This window comes from Staurois parvus, unplaced genomic scaffold, assembly GCF_062004578.1.
Source record: "Staurois parvus isolate SC_StPar_1 unplaced genomic scaffold, SC_StPar_1.0 ptg001026l, whole genome shotgun sequence".
NCBI lineage: Eukaryota > Metazoa > Chordata > Amphibia > Anura > Ranidae > Staurois > Staurois parvus.
The window spans coordinates 986545-1009742 of record NW_028318822.1 but is presented as its reverse complement, the minus strand read 5'-3'; the positions used below and the strand labels follow the sequence as shown (position 1 = coordinate 1009742).

At 46.4% G+C, this 23198-nt stretch overlaps 2 protein-coding genes across 2 annotated transcripts in view; both read left to right on the top strand.

The window, feature by feature from the left end:
- The window catches only part of LOC149441101 (uncharacterized), a 261575-nt gene that overhangs the window by 117153 nt on the left and 121224 nt on the right, over window positions 1-23198 (top strand). The window lies entirely within an intron of this gene.
- Window positions 9900-22511, top strand: LOC149441106 (uncharacterized). Its single transcript, XM_089657772.1, has 6 exons — window positions 9900-10107; window positions 10194-10317; window positions 10434-10630; window positions 10720-10947; window positions 16452-16587; window positions 19389-22511. The coding sequence occupies exons 1-6, from the start codon at window positions 10003-10005 to the stop codon at window positions 21260-21262; spliced, it is 2664 nt and encodes an 887-aa protein (XP_089513898.1). The 5' UTR covers window positions 9900-10002; the 3' UTR covers window positions 21263-22511.

Sequence of the window (23198 nt, the reverse complement as noted above, 5' to 3'; positions counted from 1 at the left end):
GGTACAGGAGGCTAAAGAAAGGAACTAAAAAAGTTCCTTGTGGTTCCAGGAGAGCAGTTGTCAGGAAGGCTGGGAAGGTGTCTCGCAGAGAACATAATCAGGGACATGTAGATGGGTCAGTTCAAGGCTCAGGCAGAAACATGGTCAGCAAACAGGCAGTGGAACGGTCCAGGCAGCAGGCAGAAACATGGTCAATAAACAGGCCAGGGTCAGTACAGGCAACAGGCAGAAATATGGTCAATAAACAGGCAAAGGATCCATACAGGCAGAAATATGGAAAATAAACAGGCCAGGGTCAGTACAGGCAGCAGGCAGTAACATGGTCAATAAACATGCCAGGGTCAGTACAGTCAGCAGGCAGAAACATGGTCAATAAACAGGCAAAGGAGCAGTCCAGGCAGCAAGCAAAAACATGGTCAATACACAGGCCAGAGTCAGTCCAGGCGGCAGGCAGAAACATGATCAATAAACAAGCCAGGGTCAGTCCAGGCAGCAGGCAGAAACATGGTCAATAAACAGGCAAAGGATCAGTGCAGGCAGAGACATGGTCAATAAACAGGCCAGGGTCAGTACAGGCGGCAGGCAGAAACATGATCAATAAACAAGCCAGGGTCAGTCCAGGCAACAGGCAGAAACATGGTCAATAAACTGGCCAGGGTCAGTCCAGGCAACAGGCAGAAACATGGTCAATAAACAGGCCAGAGTCATTACAGGCAGCAGGCAGAAACATGGTCAATAAACAGGCAAAGGAACAGTGTAGGCAGAGACATGGTCAATAAACAGGCCAGGGTCAGTACAGGCGGCAGGCAGAAACATGGTTGATAAACAGGCAAAGGATCAGTCCAGGCAGCAGGCAGAAACATGGTCAATAAACAGGCCAGGGTCAGTCCAGGCAACAGGCAGAAACATGGTCAATAAACATGCCAGAGTCATTACAGGCAGCAGGCAGAAATATGGTCAATAAACAGGCAAAGGATCAGTGTAGGCAGAGACATGGTCAATAAACAGGCCAGGGTCAGTACAGGCGGCAGGCAGAAACATGGTTGATAAACAGGCAAAGGATCAGTCCAGGCAGCAGGCAGAAACATGGTCAATAAACAGGCCAGGGTCAGTACAGGCAGCAGGCAAAAACATGGTCAATAAACAGGCCAGAGTCATTACAGGCAGAAGGCAGAAACATGGTCAATAAACAGGCAAAGGATCAGTGTAGGCAGAGACATGGTCAATAAACAGGCCAGGGTCAGTACAGGCGGCAGGCAGAAACATGGTTGATAAACAGGCAAAGGATCAGTCCAGGCAGCAGGCAGAAACATGGTCAATAAACAGGCCAGGGTCAGTACAGGCAGCAGGCAGAAACATGGTCAATAAACAGGTCAGGGTCAGTACAGGCAGCAGGCAGAACCATGGTCAATAAACAGGCCAGGGTCAGTACAGGCGGCAGGCAGAAACATGGTCAATAAACAGGTCAGGGTCAGTACAGGCGGCAGGCAAGGACAACACGGCACTACTGGGGTGGTGATCAGGAAGACTGTTGCTGGCCGCACTGCTCTGCTAATAGGACAGTGTGGTTGCAATCAGGAACACTGTTGCTGGCATACACTGGTTTGATGGCACTTGGAATGGTGTGCCAGTGATCAGGAAAAGTGTTGCCGGTTGCACTGGTGTGGTGGCAATCAGGAACACAGTTTCTAGCCACACTGGTCTGGCAACACTGTGACTGGTAAGTTGGTGATCAAAGACACTGTGACTGGCTGCATTATCAGGGCTTGTTAACATGTAAGGTTGGGGAGGGGGCAGTAAAACCTTGCAGTTGAACTGCGCTTTTACCGCCTCTCAACCGCTACACCCTTTTAGCTGCAGATGCAGTGGCGGAGAGTGCACACATGCCGGGGCTGCAATGCTTTGCAAAGGTTTCTTAACATTCAGCTCCCGTTGACGTCAGTGGGGTTCAGATTCGGCACCAGAACTTTAGTTCTGTTCTACGGACACGTCTTGACCTGAACCCAGGTATGTCCATCTGATGACCCATCTCCACAATGAGGAGAATGTTCCGGCCCACGAAGTGGGGGAATGTTGTGCCCCTGAAGGGGTTAATCTGGGTTCCCACACTATATATGTGTGTATCATCATCTGCTGGAGATAAAAGATGTCACAGTGACTATGGAGGAAGAGGACGGACATGACTATGGAGGAAAAGGACGGACGTGACTATGGAGGAAGAGGACGGACGTGACTACGGAGGAAGAGGACGGACGTGACTACGGAGGAAGAGGACGGACGTGACTACGGAGGAAGAGGACGGACGTGACTACGGAGGAAGAGGACGGACGTGACTATGGAGGAAGAGGACGGACGTGACTATGGAGGAAGAGGACGGACGTGACTACGGAGGAAGAGGACGGACGTGACTACGGAGGAAGAGGACGGACGTGACTACGGAGGAAGAGGACGGACGTGACGATGGAGGAAGAGGACGGACGTGACTACGGGGGAAGAGGACGGACGTGACTACGGGGGAAGAGGACGGACGTGACGATGGAGGAAGAGGACGGACGTGACGATGGAGGAAGAGGACGGACGTGACGATGGAGGAAGAGGACGGACGTGACTACGGGAGAAGAGGACGGACGTAACTATGGAGGAAGAGGACGAACGTGACTATGGAGGAAGAGGACGGACGGGACTATGGAGGAAGAGGACGGACGGGACTACGGAGGAAGAGGACGGACATGACTACGGAGGAAGAGGACGGACGTGACTGCGAAGGAAGAGGACGGACGTGACTATGGGGGAGGAAGACGGACGTGACTATGGAGGAAGAGGACGGACGTGACTATGGGGGAAGAGGACGGACGTGACTATGGAGGAAGAGGACGGACGTGACTACGAAGGAAGAGGACGGACGTGACTACGAAGGAAGAGGACGGACGTGACTACGAAGGAAGAGGACGGACGTGACTACGAAGGAAGAGGACGGACGTGACTATGGGGGAAGAGGACGGACGTGACTTTGGAGGAAGAGGACGGACATGACTATGGAAGAAGAGGACGGACGTGACTATGGAGGAAGAGGACGGACATGACGGGGGGTTACTGGGTGTAAATAGGAAATAACATCTTATTACCTCCCCTGCTGCCACTTCCACCAACGTCTCCTCTCTACTTCCTCCCCACTCACCTCTTCCTGTCTGTAGCTGACATCACTTCCTGTCTACCTGACATCACTTCCTGTCTGTATTCCATAGAGGCTTACTATCACACCTTGAGGTGCTCAGAGGAACTGCAGCCCTGGGAGGGTTTTTGTACTGTGAACACGGCCTTGTTATTTTATTTATTTATTTCAGGTACTTATATAGCGCCGTCAATTTACGCAGCACTTTACATATATATTGTACATTCACATCAGTCCCTAACCCTCAAGGGGCGTACAATCTAAGGTCCCTAACTCACATTCATATATTAAGCTCAGTTTTAGACAGGAGCCAATGAACCTACCAGCATGTCTTTGAAGTGTGGCCCTGTTTGGGGGCTTTGGTGAGATATCAGGGGTCCCTTTCACACTTGAAACAGAGAAAGGAGATTGAGGACACAGCCCTCAATCTCCATGTCTGCAGCCTCAGCTGCACAGGATGAATGGACAGGAATAGGTCTGTACAGAGCTTCCCATTCATTCACAAACTTAAGCATAGTATAGTTTTGGTTATGAATGAACACATTGATTGGTCGCTTCCGATCACTGACTGTCCATTGAGAAAAAGAAGGGGCTGGTGAATGACAGTTACCGGCTTCTTCCCCTCTCTCCATCCTGACACATCCCCCTGCAACAGCCGGCAGGAGAGGGAAGGGTGGGAACAGGAGGGGCGGGTAATCAGGGGCAAGGAGAGCACACAGGGGCAACTGAATTGAAGGGCATGATATAGAGGAACCGATCCCCTCCATTTTCCTCCTGCAGCTGCTGAAAGCCTACGGGAGGGAAAGGAGGAGAAGCAAACTTGCCCACGGTGTCCTACATACTCTCCATGCATCCAATGTTATTTAGGTGTGCCCCAACCAGGGGCGGACTGACCATTTGGAAACTCGGGCACTGCCCGAGGGCCCGGGGTCAGTAGGGGGCCCCATGAGATGCCCCTGGTACCTTTTTCATAGGCTTTTTTGAGTTTGGCAAGGACACAGGGGCCCCATTGCCCGGGGGGGCCCCATGAGTTGTCAGTAATTGTAGTTGTAATTAGATTATAAACCAGCAGAAAACTCTTTCTGCTCTGGGTGCAATATTCTGCGGAAGGATGTTATACTCTGTTGATGACACTGGCTATTCAAAAGGAGCAATACTCTGCAGGGAACACTCAGCAAGATGGATCCACTTCTCAGAAGGTCTTTTCTTCTGATATCAAGACCAAATAGGGTATAGAAAAACAGAGAACTCATGGTGCAGTATTTCCAAACTTCTGTTCTGCGCAAGCGGCTCAGGAACGTAATGACGTCACATCCAACAAGTTCCGTGCATTACTTTTAAAATAAAATAGAAGTTTGGAAATACTGCACCATGAGTTCTCTGTTTTTCTATACCCTATTTGGTCTTGATATCAGAAGAAAAGACCTTCTGAGAAGTGGATCCATCTTGCTGAGTGTTCCCTGCAGAGTATTGCTCCTTTTGAATAGCCAGTGTCATCAACAGAGTATTACATCCGTCCGCAGAATATTGCTCCCAGAGCAGAAAGCGTTTTCTGCTGGTTTATAATCTAATCAGCATATTGCTCTGGTGAGTTTCTTCATTTTATTTGGTGGTGGATTCACACACGGTGATTATTGTTGGATACGAGTAAGTGTCTTCATTTCAACACAGATTTGGACTTTACTAAAGATTTTTTTTTGTCACAAAATATTATTATATTGTATTTGAATATTTTTTGTCACAAATATTTTTTCACAATATATATTTTGTTTGTTATTTATACACTTGGTTTAATTAGCGCAAACTTGTTTATAGTGATTGGCACCTTTTTGCAGGTTAGGTTTGCAGCTGATTTATTCATTTTAATTTCTGATTTGATATTTTTGTGGCGCTTCCCTAAATATTACTTTTGATTATACTGATGTGAATGTACAATATATATGTAAAGCGCTGCGTACATTGATGGCGCTATATAAGTACCTGAAATAAATAAAATAATGGCAAGGCCGTGTTCACTTTACAAGAACTTTCTCAGGGCTGCAGTTCCTCTGAGTTCCACAAGCTGATGATTCCACTTAGAGTGTGATAGTAAGTCTCTATTGTATACAGACAGGAAGTGGTGTCAGTTTTAAACAGGAAGTTCCAGGTGAGAAGTGATTGGGGAGGAAGTAGAGAGGAGACGTTGGTGGAAGTGGCAGCAGAGGAGGTAATAAGATGTTATTTCCTATTTACACCCAGTAACCCCCCTGTCACGTCCGTCCTCTTCCCCCATAGTCACGTCCGTCCTCTTCCCCCATAGTCACGTCCGTCCTCTTCCCCCATAGTCACGTCCGTCCTCTTCCCCCATTGTCACGTCCGTCCTCTTCCCCCATGGTCACGTCCGTCCTCTTCCCCCATGGTCACGTCCGTCCTCTTCCCCCATGGTCACGTCCGTCCTCTTCCCCCATGGTCACGTCCGTCCTCTTCCCCCATGGTCACGTCCGTCCTCTTCCCCCATGGTCACGTCAGTCCTCTTCCCCCATGGTCACGTCAGTCCTCTTCCCCCATGGTCACGTCAGTCCTCTTCCCCCATGGTCACGTCAGTCCTCTTCCCCCATGGTCACGTCCGTCCTCTTCCCCCATGGTCACGTCCGTCCTCTCCCCCCATGGTCACGTCCGTCCTCTTCCTCCATGGTCACGGCCGTCCTCTTCCTCCATGGTCACGTCCGTCCTCTTCCCCCACGGTCATGTCCGTCCTCTTCCTCCATAGTCACTGTGACGTCTTTTATCTCCAGCAGATGATGATACACACATATATAGTGTGGGAACCCAGATTAACCCCTTCAGGGGCACAACATTCCCCCACTTCCGGGGCCGGAACATTCTCCTCATTGTGGAGATGGGTCACCTTCTCCCTGGAGATGAGATGGACATACCTGGGTTTGGGGGGGAGACGGCTCCATAGAACACAACTAACGTTCAGGTGCCGAATCCGAACCCCATTGAGGTCAATGGGAGCCGAATGTTAATAAAACAGTAATGGCCGTTTTCTGGGCTAATAGGCAAGAGATTGCCAGACAAATGGTATGGGGGGGGGGGCTCATCCGGGATTTTTTTTTCAATCCATTTGGCTGGGAGTAGCAATATTAGTAATGCTAAAGGTCAATATTAAAATGAAAAACTACAAAACTCCCGTGTCTGGGGGATGTCCTGAGCCGCCTGTGAATCGGCCCATCTGTACGATGTATACAACCTTCTACAGCAACGCTGACAAAAATAAATGTTGTTTACCGCACGGCCACTGTACCTAATCAGCCTGGCGGGTCAAGTGTCATTCTAGGGCGTGTAGCTGTGCCATCTGTGATCGGGAGGACACAGTGGATCACAGATCACACTGTCATTGGCCCTGTACCATGTGTTCGCTGTGACAGATCACACAGATTGTATTAAACAAAGGCTGTCATTCGTACAGCTGTTGTTTACTACTGCTTTGATTGGTCAGTAGTAAGCGATGGCTGAAAACATTAGGAAAGTGATTGCTTATACAATCAGTGTTAAAAAAAAAACCTGATCAACACCTCATGGACAGCACAGTGTCCCTATGGTGACACTGTACTGCTGTAGCGGTCATCGTGTACCGTGTACAGACTGGTGCTGCCAGTCACCACAGTGTTGGTGCTCACTGCCACACCAGTCTCAGTATCCATGCTCCCTGCCACACCAATTATAGTGTCACCACAAAGACCTTTTCAAATGTGCAATGTACCCTGAAGAGCTATCAGTGTTTGGATTGCTCTTCAGAGATAATTTTTCCCTGATCTCTGCCACATTAATCACAGTGTCCCCAATCACTGGCACTCCAGTCACAGTGTCTGACGCCCACACCTGTTCCAGTTTCCCTGACCACAGCCACACCAGTCCCCATGTCCCTGAACACCGCCACACCAGTCTCTGACCACCACAACATCAGCTCCTGACTGCCACCACACCAGTCCCTGTGCACCTGATGACTGCCACACCAGTCCCTGGGTCCTTGGCCACTGCCACACTAATCCTCATGTCCCTGAACACCTCTACACTAGTCCCCAAGTCCCTGACCACCACCACACTAATCTTCATGTCCCTGAGCACCACCACACTAATCTTCATGTCCTTGACCACCACCACACCAGATCCTGTGTCCCTGAACACCGCCACACCAATCCCAGTGTCCCTGATCACTGCCACACTGGTGCCTGGGTCCTTGGCCACTGCCACACTATTCCCCATGTCCCTGAACACCACCACACCAATCCCAGTGTCCCTGATCACTGCCACACCAGTCCCTGGGTTCTTGGCCATTGGCACACTAATCCTCATGTCCCTGAACACTTCTACACTAGTCCCTAAGTCCCTGACCACAGCCACACTAGTCCCCATTTCCCTGAACACCACCACACCAATCTCAGTATTTCTGATCACTGCCACACCAGTCTCTGACCATTACCACATCAGTTCCTGACGACCGCTACACACCTGTCCCCGGGTCCCTGACAACCGCCACACCAGTCCACGGGTCCCTGACGACCGCCACACCAGTTCTTGACCACTGCCACACCAGTCCCTGATCACCAGTCCCCATGCCCCTAATCACCGCCACACCAGTCCGTGTGTCCTTGACTACTGCCACACCATTCCCCGGCCACTGCCACACCAGTCCCCATGTCGATGACCACTACTACACCTGTCCCTGACCACCGCCATACCAGTCGTAATGTCTCCAGCTACAGTAAGTCACCATGAGGACTTGTTCACATCTGTGATGCACTCTGAAGAGCCATCTGTGTTTGGATTGCTCATCAGAAAGCATTTGGCAGGCAATGAGGAGGTGTTGTATCAATTCTCACTCCGCAAAAAAAAAATTTAAAACTGGAGTTCTCTCAAAGTTCAATACCAGACCTTTCAGGGGAGGGATCTTCAGGCAAAAAAATGAATGGTTCCCCCAATGATCAGGTAAGGGAGGTATGAGTTTTTGCCCACCCTCCTCCTGAAGCATTCCAGGCCACATACCCTCAACATGGGGGAGTCCCCTGGCAAAGCAGCTTGTCCTCCATGTTCATGAGGAGAAGGGCCTCATCCTCTAGACCAGGGGTCTCCAAACTAGGGCCCTCAAGGTGTTGAGGAACTGCAAGCCCTATGAGACCTTGCAAGACTCAGCAACAAGCAAGACTCCCAGAGGCAGAAGCATGATGGGACGTGTAGTACTTCAACAACTGGAGGCCCATAGTTTGGAGACCCCTACTCTAGACCCTGGCCTGGTGTTTGTTGGGGTCTGCAGGATCTTGAAGCCCCCTTTAAAAATAAGGGGGAAACCAGCTACCACCTCCCCATGTGAAAGAGTAAGGGGTAATGTAGAAGGTATAGCTTGGTCTAAATTGTCCAGTGATACAACAGTTTGATGCAATAATATTTGGGCTCCTTTGCATTGCAGCACCACACCGCATCATAAAAGATTAAAAAAAAGTAAAAACAGAGTGCACAGCAACACTTCACACCCCTCTGCATTCCCCACACCCCCAAATCTCCCCAATTCTTCAAGCCATAGCTCCCAGGAGTGGTTGGGTAGAAATTAGGCAGCACAGTGGCTAAGTGGTTAGCTCTTCTGCCGGGCAGTACTCGGGTCGTTGGTTCGAATCCCAGCCACGGCACTACCTGCCTGGAGTTTGCATGTTCTCTCTGTGTGGGTTTTTTCTGGGTACTCTGGTTTTCTCCCACACTTCAAAGACATGCTGGTAGGTGAATGTGAGTTAGGGACCTTAGATTGTACGCTCCTTGAGGGTTAGGGATGGATGTGAATGTACAATATACATGTAAAGTGCTGCGTAAAGTAACGGCGCTATAAAAGTACCTGAAATAAATGAACTGTAAAGCAGGAGGACAGCAAATAGAAGGAGCCCAAATTGGGGGAGAAGAGGAAGGGGATATATAGCAATGAACATTAAGAGTATGGACAGTATGTAGTCACTTGGATTATACTTTATATTTGGGGACACAAAGAAAGTGTTTTTTTTTGTTTTTTCTGGGCTAAAAATTGCAGATTAGCAGCTGAGATACATATACCTGGGAACGTGTGAAAATGAGTGGCCCTGAGAATGAGGGTGGGTCAAGGAGTGGAGCATGGGGCGGGGTGTGTGATGCCAAGTAGGAGGGGCGTAAAGGGGTTCCATTACAGAGGGGGAAGACGGCCTTTAACTCCTTACATCACCATCTTAATATTGTGCATTCAATATCAAAGATAATTCTCCGCTTTCAGAAAAACCGTCATAGATCACATGACCACAACAATGAGGATGGAGGAGGACCGGAGTCACATGACTGAGAGGATACTAAACCTCACCCTGGAGATCATCTACCTGCTAACCGGAGAGGTGAGGAGGATTCTGGGAGGTCACATGACATCACTCTCATCTCTTAATAAAACACAGACCTGACCGGAGAGGTGAGGAGGATTCTGGGAGGTCACATGACATCACTCTCGTCTCTATTAATAAAACACAGACCTGACCGGAGAGGTGAGGCGGATTCTGGGAGGTCACATGACATCACTCTTATCTCTATTAATAGAACACAGACCTGACCGGAGAGGTAAGGAGGATTCTGGGAGGTCACATGACATCACTCTTATCTCTATTAATAAAACACAGACCTGACCAAAGAGGTGAGGAGGATTCTGGGAGGTCAAATTACATCACTCTTGTCTCCAATAATAGAACACAAACCTGACCGGAGAGGTGAGGAGGATTCTGGGAATGTGACATATTAGTGTTTTTGCTTGAATACAGAGATTTCCTCCTCTGAAGTCAGGTGATCATATGACCATCACAGTGCCTCCATGTGACTCCCTAAAACCTGAGAGACACAACATGCAGAAGATTCTAGAAGTCACCAAGAAGATGATGGAGCTGCTGACAGGAGAGGTGAGCGGTGCCGGGAATTCTGGGACATTCTCCAGTAACAGACAAGGGATGTGTCTGGATGGTGACTGTATCATTGTGTGTGTCAGGTTCCTATAAGGTGTCAGGGTGTCACTGTCTATTTCTCCATGGAGGAGTGGGAGTATTTAGAAGGACACAAGGATCTCTACAAGGACGTCATGATGGACAATCAGCCGCCCCTCACATCACCGGGTAAGAGGAGACTTTATTGTAAAGGAGAGAGCAGTACGGAGGATCCACCTAGATCCCCCATCATCTGATAAACACATAGAAACAATGGATTCAGTCAGTGTGTGTGTTTCCTACAGATGGATCCAGTCATGGGAACCCACCAGAGAGATGTCCCCGTCCTCTGTATTCCCGGGATTCCACACAGGAAGGTCACACCATCCCTCACCATCATCAGGTAGATGGATCCAGTAATGGGAACCCACCAGAGAGATGTCCCCTTCCTCTGTATTCCCGGGATTCCACACAGGAAGGTCACACCATCCCTCACCATCAGGTAGATAATGTACAGATCCTAATGATACTATCAGTGATTGTTCCTCATCTGCATTGTTACCATTGATGACATTTATATTATATATTCAGAGTGGAAACCTGAGAGACTCTAAAGTTGATATTAAAGAAGAGATAAAAGAGGAGGATGATGAGGATGGGGTGATGGAGGAGTCAGATATCTCTACAGGACACGAAGATCTGTACCAGGATACCATGGTGGAGTCATCCAGCTACGAAAACCCACCAGAGAGATGTCCCCGTCCTCTGTATTCCCGGGATTCCACACAGGAAGGTCACACCATCCCTCACCATCATCAGGTAGATGAGGAACAATCACTGATAGTATCATTAGGATCTGTACATTATCTGCATTGTTACCATTGATGTCATTTTTATTATATATTCAGAGTGGAAACCTGAGAGATCCTAAAGTTGAGGTTAAAGAAGAGATAAAAGAGGAGGAGGATGAGGATGGGGTGATGGAGGAGTCAGAGCTCCTAAAAGAACACAAAGATCTGTACCTGGACACCATGGTGGAGTCATCCAGCTCCAGGAAGCCACCAGAGAGATGTCCCCGTCCTCTGTATTCCCGGGATTCCACACAGGAAGGTCACACCATCCCTCACCATCATAAGGTAGGTGAAGTTAAGAGTCTGGAACATGAAGTGATTGACTCTACAAGATGATATTTTCAACATGATCTCACATCATAAATGCTTCTATTTGACAGGGACATTAGAATGTAGAGGTGAGGTGACATCACAGATATTTTCCTCATTCAGGGGTATTACAAACCTGTTATGTAGCGCTTACCCCTGAAAAAGACGCTGCTTCCCAATGGCCTGTGCCCACGACTCTGCTAGTAGCACCACGCTCTCTAACACACCTGGGCTGAAGAGCGGGCATTTATTACGAATTTATACATCGCTGTAACAGTTTAAAGGAAAGGAAATCGGTACTAGTTGCTTAACAAATATGTAAAACCTTGGTGCTTAAAATATATAATTAGTGACAAACAAGTAGAACAGAATAGTAGCTAAAGCCTATACTAGAGGTAATCCTGCCTGAAGGGAGTAATACTACAATAACAGTTCAGCAAGTTATATTAAACCCCTTCCTATAGTGGCCAGCATGATGGGGCCCAACCTTGATGTTGGTGCGCTCAAGATAATGTTCTTTTAACCAATTCAATACCGTGCAATTTTACACCTTCCTGCCCAGGCCATTTTTCAGCCTTCAGCGCTCTCACACTTTGAATGACTATTGCGCGGTCATACAACACTGTACCCAAACTAAAATTTTATCATTTTCTTCACACAACTAGAGCTTTCTTTTGGTGGTATTTAATCACCGCTGGGGTTTTTATTGTTTGCTAAATTAACAAAACTGTTATAAAAGTTTGCAAATAAATAATTGTTCTCCATAAATTTAGGCCGAGATGTATTCTGCTCCATGTCTTTGGTGAAAATAACCCAAATTAGGATGTATTATTTAGTTTGTAGGAAAGTTATAGAGTTCACAAACTATGGTATAGATCTGAATATTGATCAATCCTGAAGTACTGACAGCCAATCTAATTTCTTGAGGTCCAAGAATGTCAGAACAGTACAGATATCCCCCGAATGTCAGAACAGTACAGATATCCCCCAAATGTCAGAACAGTACAGATATCCCCAAATGTCAGAACAGTACAGATATCCCCCAAATGTCAGAACAGTACAGATATCCCCCAAATGACCCCTTTTTGCAGAGTAGACAGTCAGACGTACTTCATAAGAGGAATGGCGAGTTTTTTGAAGTTGTATTTTTTTTGTTGTCATTTTTCGGAAAAAATTATTTTCACTATTTTTTTTTTTCACCAGTGCAGTACAGCGTCATCATATAACTGGCATGGCGGTGATCAGGGACACTGACTGGTGACAGTATGAAAAAAAAGAATTTATTTTTTTTTTACTTTTTTACTATTTTTAATTTTTTATTACATTTTTTAAAAAAAAAATTTAAGATTTTTTTTTCATATTTTACTATGACCAAAGTAGTACAATGTTACCATAGTAACATTGTACTACTTTGGGGAAGTGATCAGTATTTTTATTTTTTTTTACACAATTTGCTTATAGCAAAGAATTACTTTGCTATAAGCAAGCATTTACCTGAATGACATCGATTCATTCAGGTGTTTTTTTTTTTTTTTTTTTTTTTTTTGTGCTTAGCTGTGATTTGGCCACAGCTAATCACATGACATGTGCATGTGACCTGCTGTGACCATTCACAGCTAGACACTAGTATACAATGGATGGCATGAATGAAGCCATCCATTGTATACAACTATCATGTGACCTGCTTCAATTGGTCACAGCAGGTCACATGGTACCGGCAATAGGGGCCGGTACTCAGATCTGTCATTGGCCGTGTCCAAGGCACACGGTCGGTGACAGATCGCGCCGTTCTGCAACCGCGCGAACTGCGCATGTGCGGGAGGATGCCAAATGGCGTACACCCCGGAAAGCTAATGCATTTTTGCGGCCGCCAAACGGCTATAGGCCGGGCGGCTAATGGTTAAACACTGGTGAAGGTACCTGAACTGTGACCCATATGGACAATGCTGTTCTTTTCAATGGGGTGTAGTGGGGTTGGCCAGTGACCACTCACTGACTTCTGTGATAACATATGACCTCTCTCCAATCCCTGTTGGTAGCTCAATAAAGACAGCGCCCGCAGCTCTCTCTACAGCAACTGGGTAGCAGTCTCAGTGTCAGTGATGATCCCCGGTACAAGGGAGTGTCCTCTGCAGTGCCTCTCCGCATCTCAGATGCTCTGGTTGACGTCTTGCCAGCAATCAGTTGCACAAACGCTCTCTCTTAGGGCTAGTTCACACTAGATGCAATCCATTGCATTTTTTTTTCTGCATCAAGAATGCATGCACAGTGTTTTTCATGTATTCCAATGGCCGTAGTTCACACCAGTAAAGTCGGATTCCAGAGCAGAAAAAAAGTAGAACATGCTGCATTTTTTTTTTTTCTGCACAGAACTGTACTGGAACATGGAAAACTGCATCAAAACTGCACCGGATTGGAGTGCGGTGTGAACTGTAAGCAAAAAATGAATCGGGAATGCATCCAGAGTGTGTTTTTGTGGTGGGAACTGGCCCTTAATGTTCTCCTTGCATCTTTCTCAGCCCGGGACCAAGTGTCCTCCAATTCCTCTCCTCAGAACTCTGACTCTGGGATCTGTAGTTGCTCTGCTCAGTCCACAGAGCAAGCTTAGTCTGTGTGGAACTACCTCTCACAATCCTCAGTTCCTTCCAGCATTCATAGCAATTCCAGAAGTCCACAGCCTCTTCTTCTGATTGGTGGGCGGACTTAACAGGTTACACAAAGCTATGTAATAACGGTGTCCAATTTTAGCTGTGCCTGTCCCTCTGTAAACACAAGCAGGGACAGCAGCAGAAACAATGAAACTGTAGCTGCTCCTCTCCACTTCCTCAAGCATTGCTGACCAGGGATACGCACTCCCCCCACCAATAATCTTTGGTCCCCAAAGAAACAGCAGGTCCTGGTTAAAGGAGCAAATATGTAGCTGCTCCTCACTGCTAGCATTGCTGACCAGGGATACGCACTCCCCCCACCAATAATCTTTGGTCCCCAAAGAAACAGCAGGTCCTGGTTAAAGGAGCAAATATGTAGCTGCTCCTCACTGCTAGCATTGCTGACCAGGGATACGCACTCCCCCCACCAATAATCTTTGGTCCCCAAAGAAACAGCAGGGCCTGGTTAAAGCGGAGCTCCACCCAAAAGGTGATGTCAGCACATAGGCTCCTCCTGTTTGTTTGTCGCCTATTTTGTGTCAGCTGCTATTTTCTCCAAGCGATCACTTTGTTTGTGGTGGCAGCTTCTAACTTCAGCTTGTTCATTTAAAATGGAGCTCCACCCAAAAGGGGAAGTTCAGCTTTAAGTCTTTGTCCCCCACTCCTCATTAAGGATTGGCATCTTTGGGGACCGGGGGGGGAGCGGGTACCCGTATTTGACAGGTACCCACTCCAATTTCCGCTGCAATCGCCTAGGCGATCAGAAGCAGAAGAAGTTGTCTCCCCCCCCCCCCCACGCGCATCCCAGAAGACTACAGGGCCATTCACAAAGCGCAGAGATTCTCACTCATGTGCAGTGGGCGCTCGGCTGTGCAGCTGCAAGCTGTCACAGCCGGTTGCCCATGCTGAAGATGCCTGCATCAGGAAGAGAAGACAGCTGGTGAAACCAGCCGTGGTGAGGACACTGCTGGACCGAGGGATGGGTAAGTGTCTGTATTATAAAAGTCAGCAGCTACAGGTTTTGTAGCTGTTGACTTTTATTGTTTTTATTTTTTTTTTCAGCTGGAACTCCCGATTTAAAAGAGCAAATACGTAGCCGCTCCTCACTGCTAGCATTGCTGACCAGGGATACACACTCCCACCACCAATGATCTTTGGTCCCCAAAGAAACAGCAGGGCCTGGTTAAAGGAGCAAATATATAGCCGCTCCTCACTGCTAGAATTGCTGACCAGGGATACACACTCCCACCACTAATAATCTTTGGTCCCCGAAAAAACAGCAGGGCCTGGTTAAAGGAGCAAATACGCAGCCGCACCTCTCTGCTAGCATTGCTGACTAGGGATACACACTCCCACCACCGATGATCTTTGGTCCCCGAAAAAACAGCAGGACCTGGTTAAAGGAGCAAATACGCAGCCGCACCTCTCTGCTAGCATTGCTGACCAGGGATACACACTCCCACCACCAATGAACTTTGGTCCCCGAAAAAACAGGGCCTGGTTAAAGGAGGAAATACGCAGCCGCACCTCACTGCTAGCATTGCTGACCAGGGATACTCACTCCCACCACCAAAGGCCTTTGGTCCACCGAAGAAACAGCCGGGCCGTTTAAAAGGAGCAAATATGTAGCCACTCCACTTTGCTAGCATTGCTGACCAGGGATACATACTCCCACCACCAATGATCTTTGGTCCCCGAAAAAACAGCAGGGCCTGGTTAAAGGAGCACATACGCAGCCGCACCTCTCTGCTGGCATTGCTGACCAGAACAAATGTTTGAAATAAGTGACTTCTGTGTACTAAACGAAGAATTCATATTTCCAGAGAGAGATTGCTGCATTGTGTTACCAGTGTCTGTATGCTCGGTGTAAACTATTGTTTTGTTAATCTGGATGAAACTGCATACAGATTAGAGTCCGTGTGTATAAACTACCGTATCTGGCAGACAGGATTCAGTGTGTGTGTATGGTTCCCTAGCAAACCATTCAGATACAAACTAAAGGTGGAGGTAAGCTACCCTAAATAGTGTGCCTGGTGTTTGTCAGCAGTGGGAAAAGGAATGATGCCAATATTCTAGGCCATGGTATACCTTGGGGACTCTCAGAAAACGTCCGGGAGTAATTTAATGGCTCCACAACCCTTACAGCAGATTGTATGCAGGATTTGTATCTGCCTATGTGTGGCCAGGCTTTGGGTGATGTCTCCCTTCAGTGGTAGCTCATGGTATTGCGGGCTGGGATATTTGTTTCACAACACTTTTTTTTTTTACCTGTTTAGAGCAAGCTCTCTCCTCATTTCCTCTCCACCAAACAAGGTCCCCACCTCGGGTAGTGAGTCACCATGGGTGTGCATCCTTCACCAGGTCGGTGGAGTTGAGGGTCTGGAACATAAAGTGATGGAACACTCTGACATGTGGAGACGATGTGTGGACTCTACAAGATGATATTTTCTATGTGATCTCACATCATAAATCCTTCTATATTACAGATGTTATTTCTGCCATTCTGTTGGTTTAGGGTGAAGATCTGATGAAGATGAAAGTTGAGGGTGAAGTAGAAGAGACGTATGTGAGGGATGATCAGCAATATACGGAGGAGGCTGGAATGATGAGGACATTCAAAGAGGAGGACACTCCTACAGAGATCAGCACAGGTGAGCCACAATATATTCTTCTGTTATCTCTGCACACTGATTGGTCCAGAGTAGGGCGGGGGATGAGTGATGTCATAAGTTGATAATAGTCACCTCCTAGTACTGATACCCGTCCTGCACATTAAATCTTCTTTCCTCTCAGATAAACCCCCTTCTCTGTGCTGCAGACACAATTTATGTATTCAGACATGATTTATATATAGTGATGAGACGAACGTACCTGGGTCTGGTTCAGGGTGGGTTGGACGAACTTTATCGAAGATAAGATCCGGCATCCTAAAGTCAGTGGGAGTTGAATTGCAAGGGGATTGTCAAACTAATGGGAGGCTGGGCACTGTTCTGGAGGGGGAGGGAGATGGATGTGTGTATATCTATTACAACATATATATATATATATATATATATATAAAATTAAAAAGTAATTGTAACATATATTTTTATATATATTTGCAAATGCATTCCAAAATGAAGATTAAATGTATTTGAAATATATGTCAATATATATTGGAAGAATGTTTTTAAAAAATATTTATAGGGGATATACTGGAATTTTTTTTTTTTTTTTTTAATACTAGTAATGGCGGCAATCAGCGACTTATAGCGGGACTGCGACGGGCATTGTGACACTGCGGGGGGAACTAACTTTCACTGACATATCCAGTGGGACTGCGACGGGCATTCTGACACTGCGGGGGGAACTAACTTTCACTGACATACCCAGTGGGACTGCGACGGGCATTCTGACACTGCGGGGGGAACTAACTTTCACTGACATACCCAGTGGGACTGCGACGGGCATTCTGACACTGCGGGGGGAACTAACTTTCACTGGCATACCCAGTGGGACTGCGACGGGCATTCTGACACTGAGGGGGGAACTAACTTTCACTGACATACCCAGTGGGACTGCGACGGGCATTCTGACACTGCGGGGGGGAACTAACTGTCACTGACATACCCAGTGGGACTGCGATGGGCATTCTGACACTGCGGGGGGAACGAACTGTCACTGACATACCCAGTGGGACTGCGATGGCGATTCTGACACTGCGGGGGGGGGGGGGGAACTAACTGTCACTGACATACCCAGTGACACCAATACAGTGATCAGTGCTAATAAAAAGCACTGAGACTGTACTAATAGCACTGGGCAGGAAGAGGTTAACATCTGGGGCGATCAAAGGGTTAACTGTGTGCTGTGTGTGTGCTTTTCACTGTAAGCACACTGCTTTGTATGGCTGTGCTATGCAGAGCCATACAAAGCAGTGTGCAGGAGCTGACAGGGGAGAGATCTGTATTTAACTACAGGTCTCTTCCCCCCCGTCGGTGACACACAGCGATTGCCGGGTGCTGGCGGGGGATCACCAGCTGGGCCAAGGTGATCAACAGGTGAGGCCGCCAATGGCGGCGCGGGTAGGGTTCACGCGCACCCTCTATCCGGAAATGGAAATCACATATGTGTGTGATTTTGCGCACCCCTGCCGCCCTGTAGCAGTATTTCTGCTATACGGCGGTGGGAAAGAGGTTAAAAGTATGGAAGCCCTCAGTTACTGCCCCTCCAGTGTGAATGACAAAAGGATACATAGTAATCCTACTGTTCTGTTCCAAGTGCAGCTTTATGTATTGACATACCTCCCTAAACCCAGTCTGTCTGAACATTATGGTCACCTGCTGACTTGGCACTATCCACAGGCAGTTTAACTCTTCAATAAGACAAAGACTGAATCCAATGCAACTTAGCCTAGCTGCAATATAGATGGTGACTTTCCAGTCTTTTGAAGGGCAAGAAAACGGTCAGTTTCCTAACCCCGGCCCTGAGAAGAACTAACACTAACTGAGGGAACATGAAAGAAACAGGAAGGGTCTAGCTTGGACTGAACTAACTAGCACTAACAGTTTTGTTGAATTGAGAACTAAGGAGGAACATAGAAAACTGAACACTTATATTTGCAACAGAATATACTTCCCCAAACACCCTCCAGTGCTGCGTGTCAGCAGAATCCTAGGCCCATGGTCACATGTTCTGTGTTAAAGGTTCTCCAAGTTTGAACGTTGAACCTCTTCATTATCAGAGATCACATGACCCAGTGCCTAGGCTTGTGATTGTGTGAAGAGCATGCCCCTCCCAGTCCCCATTGGTTCCTGCTCTTCTGACAAGGCTGGGGAAATGTAGAAGTGATCTGGTGGGAGGACCAAAGGACCTTTTACTGTAGAAGTGATCTGGGGGGAGGACCAAAGGACGTTTTACTGAAGAGGGGAAGTCACAGCTGGTTGGGACATCTACAGAGAATATCTCACTAAAACCTACCTGATCCAGATGGAATCTTGATTTGATAGCTTGGCCTATGGTCTCTTGTTCTCTACAAAAGGTTCTCCAAGTCTGAACGTTGAACCTCTTCATTATCAGAGATCACATGACCCAGTGCCTAGCCTTGTGGTTGTGTGAAGAGCATGCCCCTCCCAGTCCTTTTTGGTTCCTGCTCTTCTGACAAGGCTGGGGAAATGTAGAAGTGATCTGGGGGGAGGGCCAAAGGACCTTTTACTGTAGAAGTGATCTGTGGGAAGGACCAAAGGACCTTTTACTGTAGAAGTGATCTGGGGGGAGGACCAAAGGACCTTTTACTATAGAAGTGATCTGGGGGGAGGACCAAAGGACCTTTTACTGAAGAGGGGAAGTCACAGCTGGTTGGGACATCTACAGAGAACATCTGCTCACTAAAACCTACCTGATCCAGATGGAACCTTGATTTAGGTGAACTCACCCTCGTGTGTCTATTGATCATGTTTTTATATTTTTTCAGGACATGTCATGGAGGAACCTTCAAAGGATCGTCTTACTTTATCTCTAAGCTGTAAAATGGAAGATGAGGAGATCACAAGAGATTGTGCCGGAGAAACAACAATGAGCTCAGCTATGGATGGTGGACTTCACAGTGTGGATGGACCATCAAATCCATCTGACTCTGAGAAACCTCGTACTGTGAGGGATGGTGCCGGGATTCAGGGGAAGGAGAACATTTCCTTTCCTGAATGTGAAGAAAGTTGTAGCTCTTCATCAGGTCTTCCTGTACATCAGACATCTCACACTAGGAAGCCACATTCCTGTTCTGAGTGCGGGAAATGTTTTTTAAAAAATTCAGAACTTGTCAAACATTACAGCACTCACACGGGCAAGAAGACGTATTCCTGTAGCAAGTGCAAGAAATGCTTTTCACAAATGTCCCATCTTTACATACATCAGAGGTCTCACGTGAGGTCAAAGTCATATTCTTGTTCTGAGTGCGGGAAATGTTTTTCGAGGAAATCAACCCTTGTTATACATCAAAGATCTCACACAGGGGAGAGGCCGTACTCCTGCCCTAAATGTGATAAAAGTTTTTCACGCAAGTCCAATCTTTGCGCACATCAGAGGACTCACACAGGAGAGAAGCCGTATTCCTGTTCTGAGTGCGGGAAATGTTTTTCTCAGAAATCGCACCTGGTTAGTCATCAAAGATCTCACACGGGAGAAAAACCATATTTCTGTTCTGAGTGTGGGAAATGTTACTCGCATGTTTCCCATCTTTACAGACATCAGCAGTCTCACACAGGGGAGAGACCGTTTTCCTGCCCTGAGTGCGGGAAATGTTTCCTACAGAAATCATACCTTGTTAGGCATCAAAGATCTCACACTGGAGAGAGACCGTATTCTTGTTCTGAGTGCGGGAAATGTTATAGACAGAAATCAAACTTTGTTATACATCAAAGATTGCACACAGGAGAGAACCAGAAATCAAATTTTAATATGCATCAAAAATCTCACACGGGGGGGAAGCCTTACTCCTGCCCTGAATGCGATAAAAGTTTTTCACATAAGTCCAAACTTGACACACATCAGAGAATTCACACGGGAGAGAAGCCGTATTTCTGTCCTGAGTGCGGGAAATGTTTTTCTCGGACAGCCCATCTTAACAGACATCAGTGGTCTCACACAGGGGAGAAGCCATATTGCTGTACTGAGTGTGGGAAATGTTTTTCAGAGAAGTCCAGTCTATGCACACATCAGAGGATTCACACAGGGGAGAAGCCGTATTCTTGTCCTGAGTGCGGGAAATGTTTCTCAATGAAATCGGACCTTGTTAGACATCAAAGATCTCACACAGGTGAGAAACCGCATTCCTGTACTGAGTGTGGGAAATGTTTTTCAAAGAAATCAAACCTTGTTGTACATCAAAGATCTCACACGGGTGAGAAGCCGTATCCCTGTCCTGAGTGCGGGAAATGTTTCTCAGAGAAGTCAAGCCTTGTTAAACATCAAAGATCCCACACAAATGAGAAGCCGTATTCCTGTCCTGAGTGTGGGAAATGTTTCTCAAAGGAACCAGACTTTGTTCGACATCAAAGATCTCACACAGGTGAGAAGCCGTATCCCTGTCTTGAGTGTGGGAAATGTTTCTCAAAGAAATCAACTCTGGTTATACATCAAAGATTTCACACAGGTGAGAAGCCGTTTTCCTGTCCTGAGTGTGGGAAATGTTTCTCAACTAAATCAGACCTTGTTAGACATCAAAGATCTCACACAGGTGAGAAGCCGCATTCCTGCCCCGAGTGCGGGAAATGTTTCTCAAAGAAATCAACCCTTGTTAAACACCAAAGATCTCACAGAGACAAGAAGCCAAATTCCTTCCCTGAGTGAAGAAAACGTTTTCACGGTTGACCAATCTTTACACCTCATCAGAGGTTTCACATAGGGAGAAGCCCCAGGGAGGTGTCCCTGCCCTGAGTGTGGAAATAGTTTTTGTTACAGAAATCTTTTTTTTTTTTTTCACTTGCAAACCTGACAAACCAGAACTACTCGTCTTGGAAATTCAAGATGAAATTGCTGCTAATAAGAGAAGGTACATGGAAATGTATAAATGAAGTCAGGCCAGAAAACCCTTCGGGCGAGTGGATAGAAAAAGATCAGAAAGCTCAGTGCACAATCTCTCTGCATAGAAGATGATCAAATCTTACATATATGTAAGTGTGAAACTGCTGAACCAATGTGGGAAGGATTACAAAAGGTGCATGAGCCAATGAAATGCGTGAAAAACTATACCAAAACCAAGCTGACGAAAGGCCAGGATATGCAGGACCAGGGGCAGACTGACAACTCATGGGGCCCCCGGGCAATGGGGGATCATGGGGCCCCTGTGTCCTTGCCCAAACTCAAAAAATCCTATAAAAAAGGTACCAGTGGCATCTCATGGGGCCCTCTACTGATCCCGGGCCCTCAGGCAGTGCCCAAGTTTCCGAATGGTCAGTCCGCCCCTGTGCAGGACTAACTAAGGCACACCTTGGAAATGGCTGAACGCCAGAGAGGTATGGGAGAAGAAATCAACGATTTTCATGTCGCAGCACTATTACTTAGTGGTTTACCAGAAACTTGTGAAATTCTTGTCACAGCACTTGATGCATGTCCAAATGATGAACTGACATTGGAATATGTTCAGGACCAGGGGCGGACTGACAACTCATGGTGCCCCCGGGCAATAGGGGGTCATGGGGCCCCTGTGTTCTTGCCCAAACTCAAAAAAGCTTATGAAAAAGGTACCAGGGGCATCTCATGGTGCCCCCTACTGACCCTGGGCCCTCGTGCAGTCCCCGAGTTTCCAAATGGTCAGTCCGCCCCTGGTCACGGCAAGTTTGTGGATAAATAGAAGCATAAAACAGAAAGAATTAATAGTGATGGTGCTTCTATCGCAGAGTCTGCTTTAAAGACGAAACGGTAACATGCAACAAGAAACACGTGAATGCTTTGTGTGCAAGAAACAGTAATTTAAAGGAGTTGTACAGCCAAAATGTATTCTGCAACATGTCTTTGCTAAAAAAAAAAAAAAAATTCCCAATATGTGTAAATGAATTGGTTTATGTAAAAATAATAGTGTCTACAAAGGGCGGTATATACCCACATGGAAGAAAAATATATTTTAAAAATATTCTTCCCAAATATATTGACATATATTTGAAATACTGCAATTTTTGCTGTATTTAATATTAAAATTATATATATATATATATATATATATATATATATATCTGTATGTTGAAATGCATTTTTTATATATTACAAAATATATGAAATAATTTTAAAAATACATTTTCAAATATACTGTTTTTTTTTTTTTTTAAATACATTTAATCTACATTTTTGGAATGCATTTACAAATATATGTAAAAAATGTTAAAATTACTTTTTTATATGTTGAACAAAAATCTGAAGAATATATTTTAAAAAAATATATATTTTAAAAAATATTTTTCATATATTTTGTAATATATAAAAAACGCATTTCAGCATAGAGTATGCGTGTGTATGTATGTGTATATAGATAGGATATATATGTGTGTATATTTAATACGGCCAAAATTGTAGTATTTCAAATACAGTGAAGGAAATGTGTATTTGCTCCCCTGCTGATGTTGAATGTTTGCCCCTCACAAAGAAATGATTGGTCTAAAAATCGAATGTTCGGTGTATTGTAACACAGAGAGACAGAATAGCAACAACAAATTCAGCAGAAATGCGTCTAACAAATGATGACTGATCTGCATGTTCATGAGGGAAATAAGTATTTGATCCCCTATCACTC

What these genes read in the sequence shown, in the direction of transcription:
- LOC149441106 (XM_089657772.1), top strand. Translation starts at nt 10,003, where the DNA reads ATGACCATCACAGTGCCTCCATGTGACTCCCTAAAACCTGAGAGACAC. An exon ending in TGGAGCTGCTGACAGGAGAG is followed by an intron (nt 10,108 to 10,193) that starts GTGAGCGGTGCC and finishes TGTGTGTGTCAG; the next exon opens with GTTCCTATAAGGTGTCAGGG. An exon ending in ACACCATCCCTCACCATCAG is followed by an intron (nt 10,631 to 10,719) that starts GTAGATAATGTA and finishes TTATATATTCAG; the next exon opens with AGTGGAAACCTGAGAGACTC.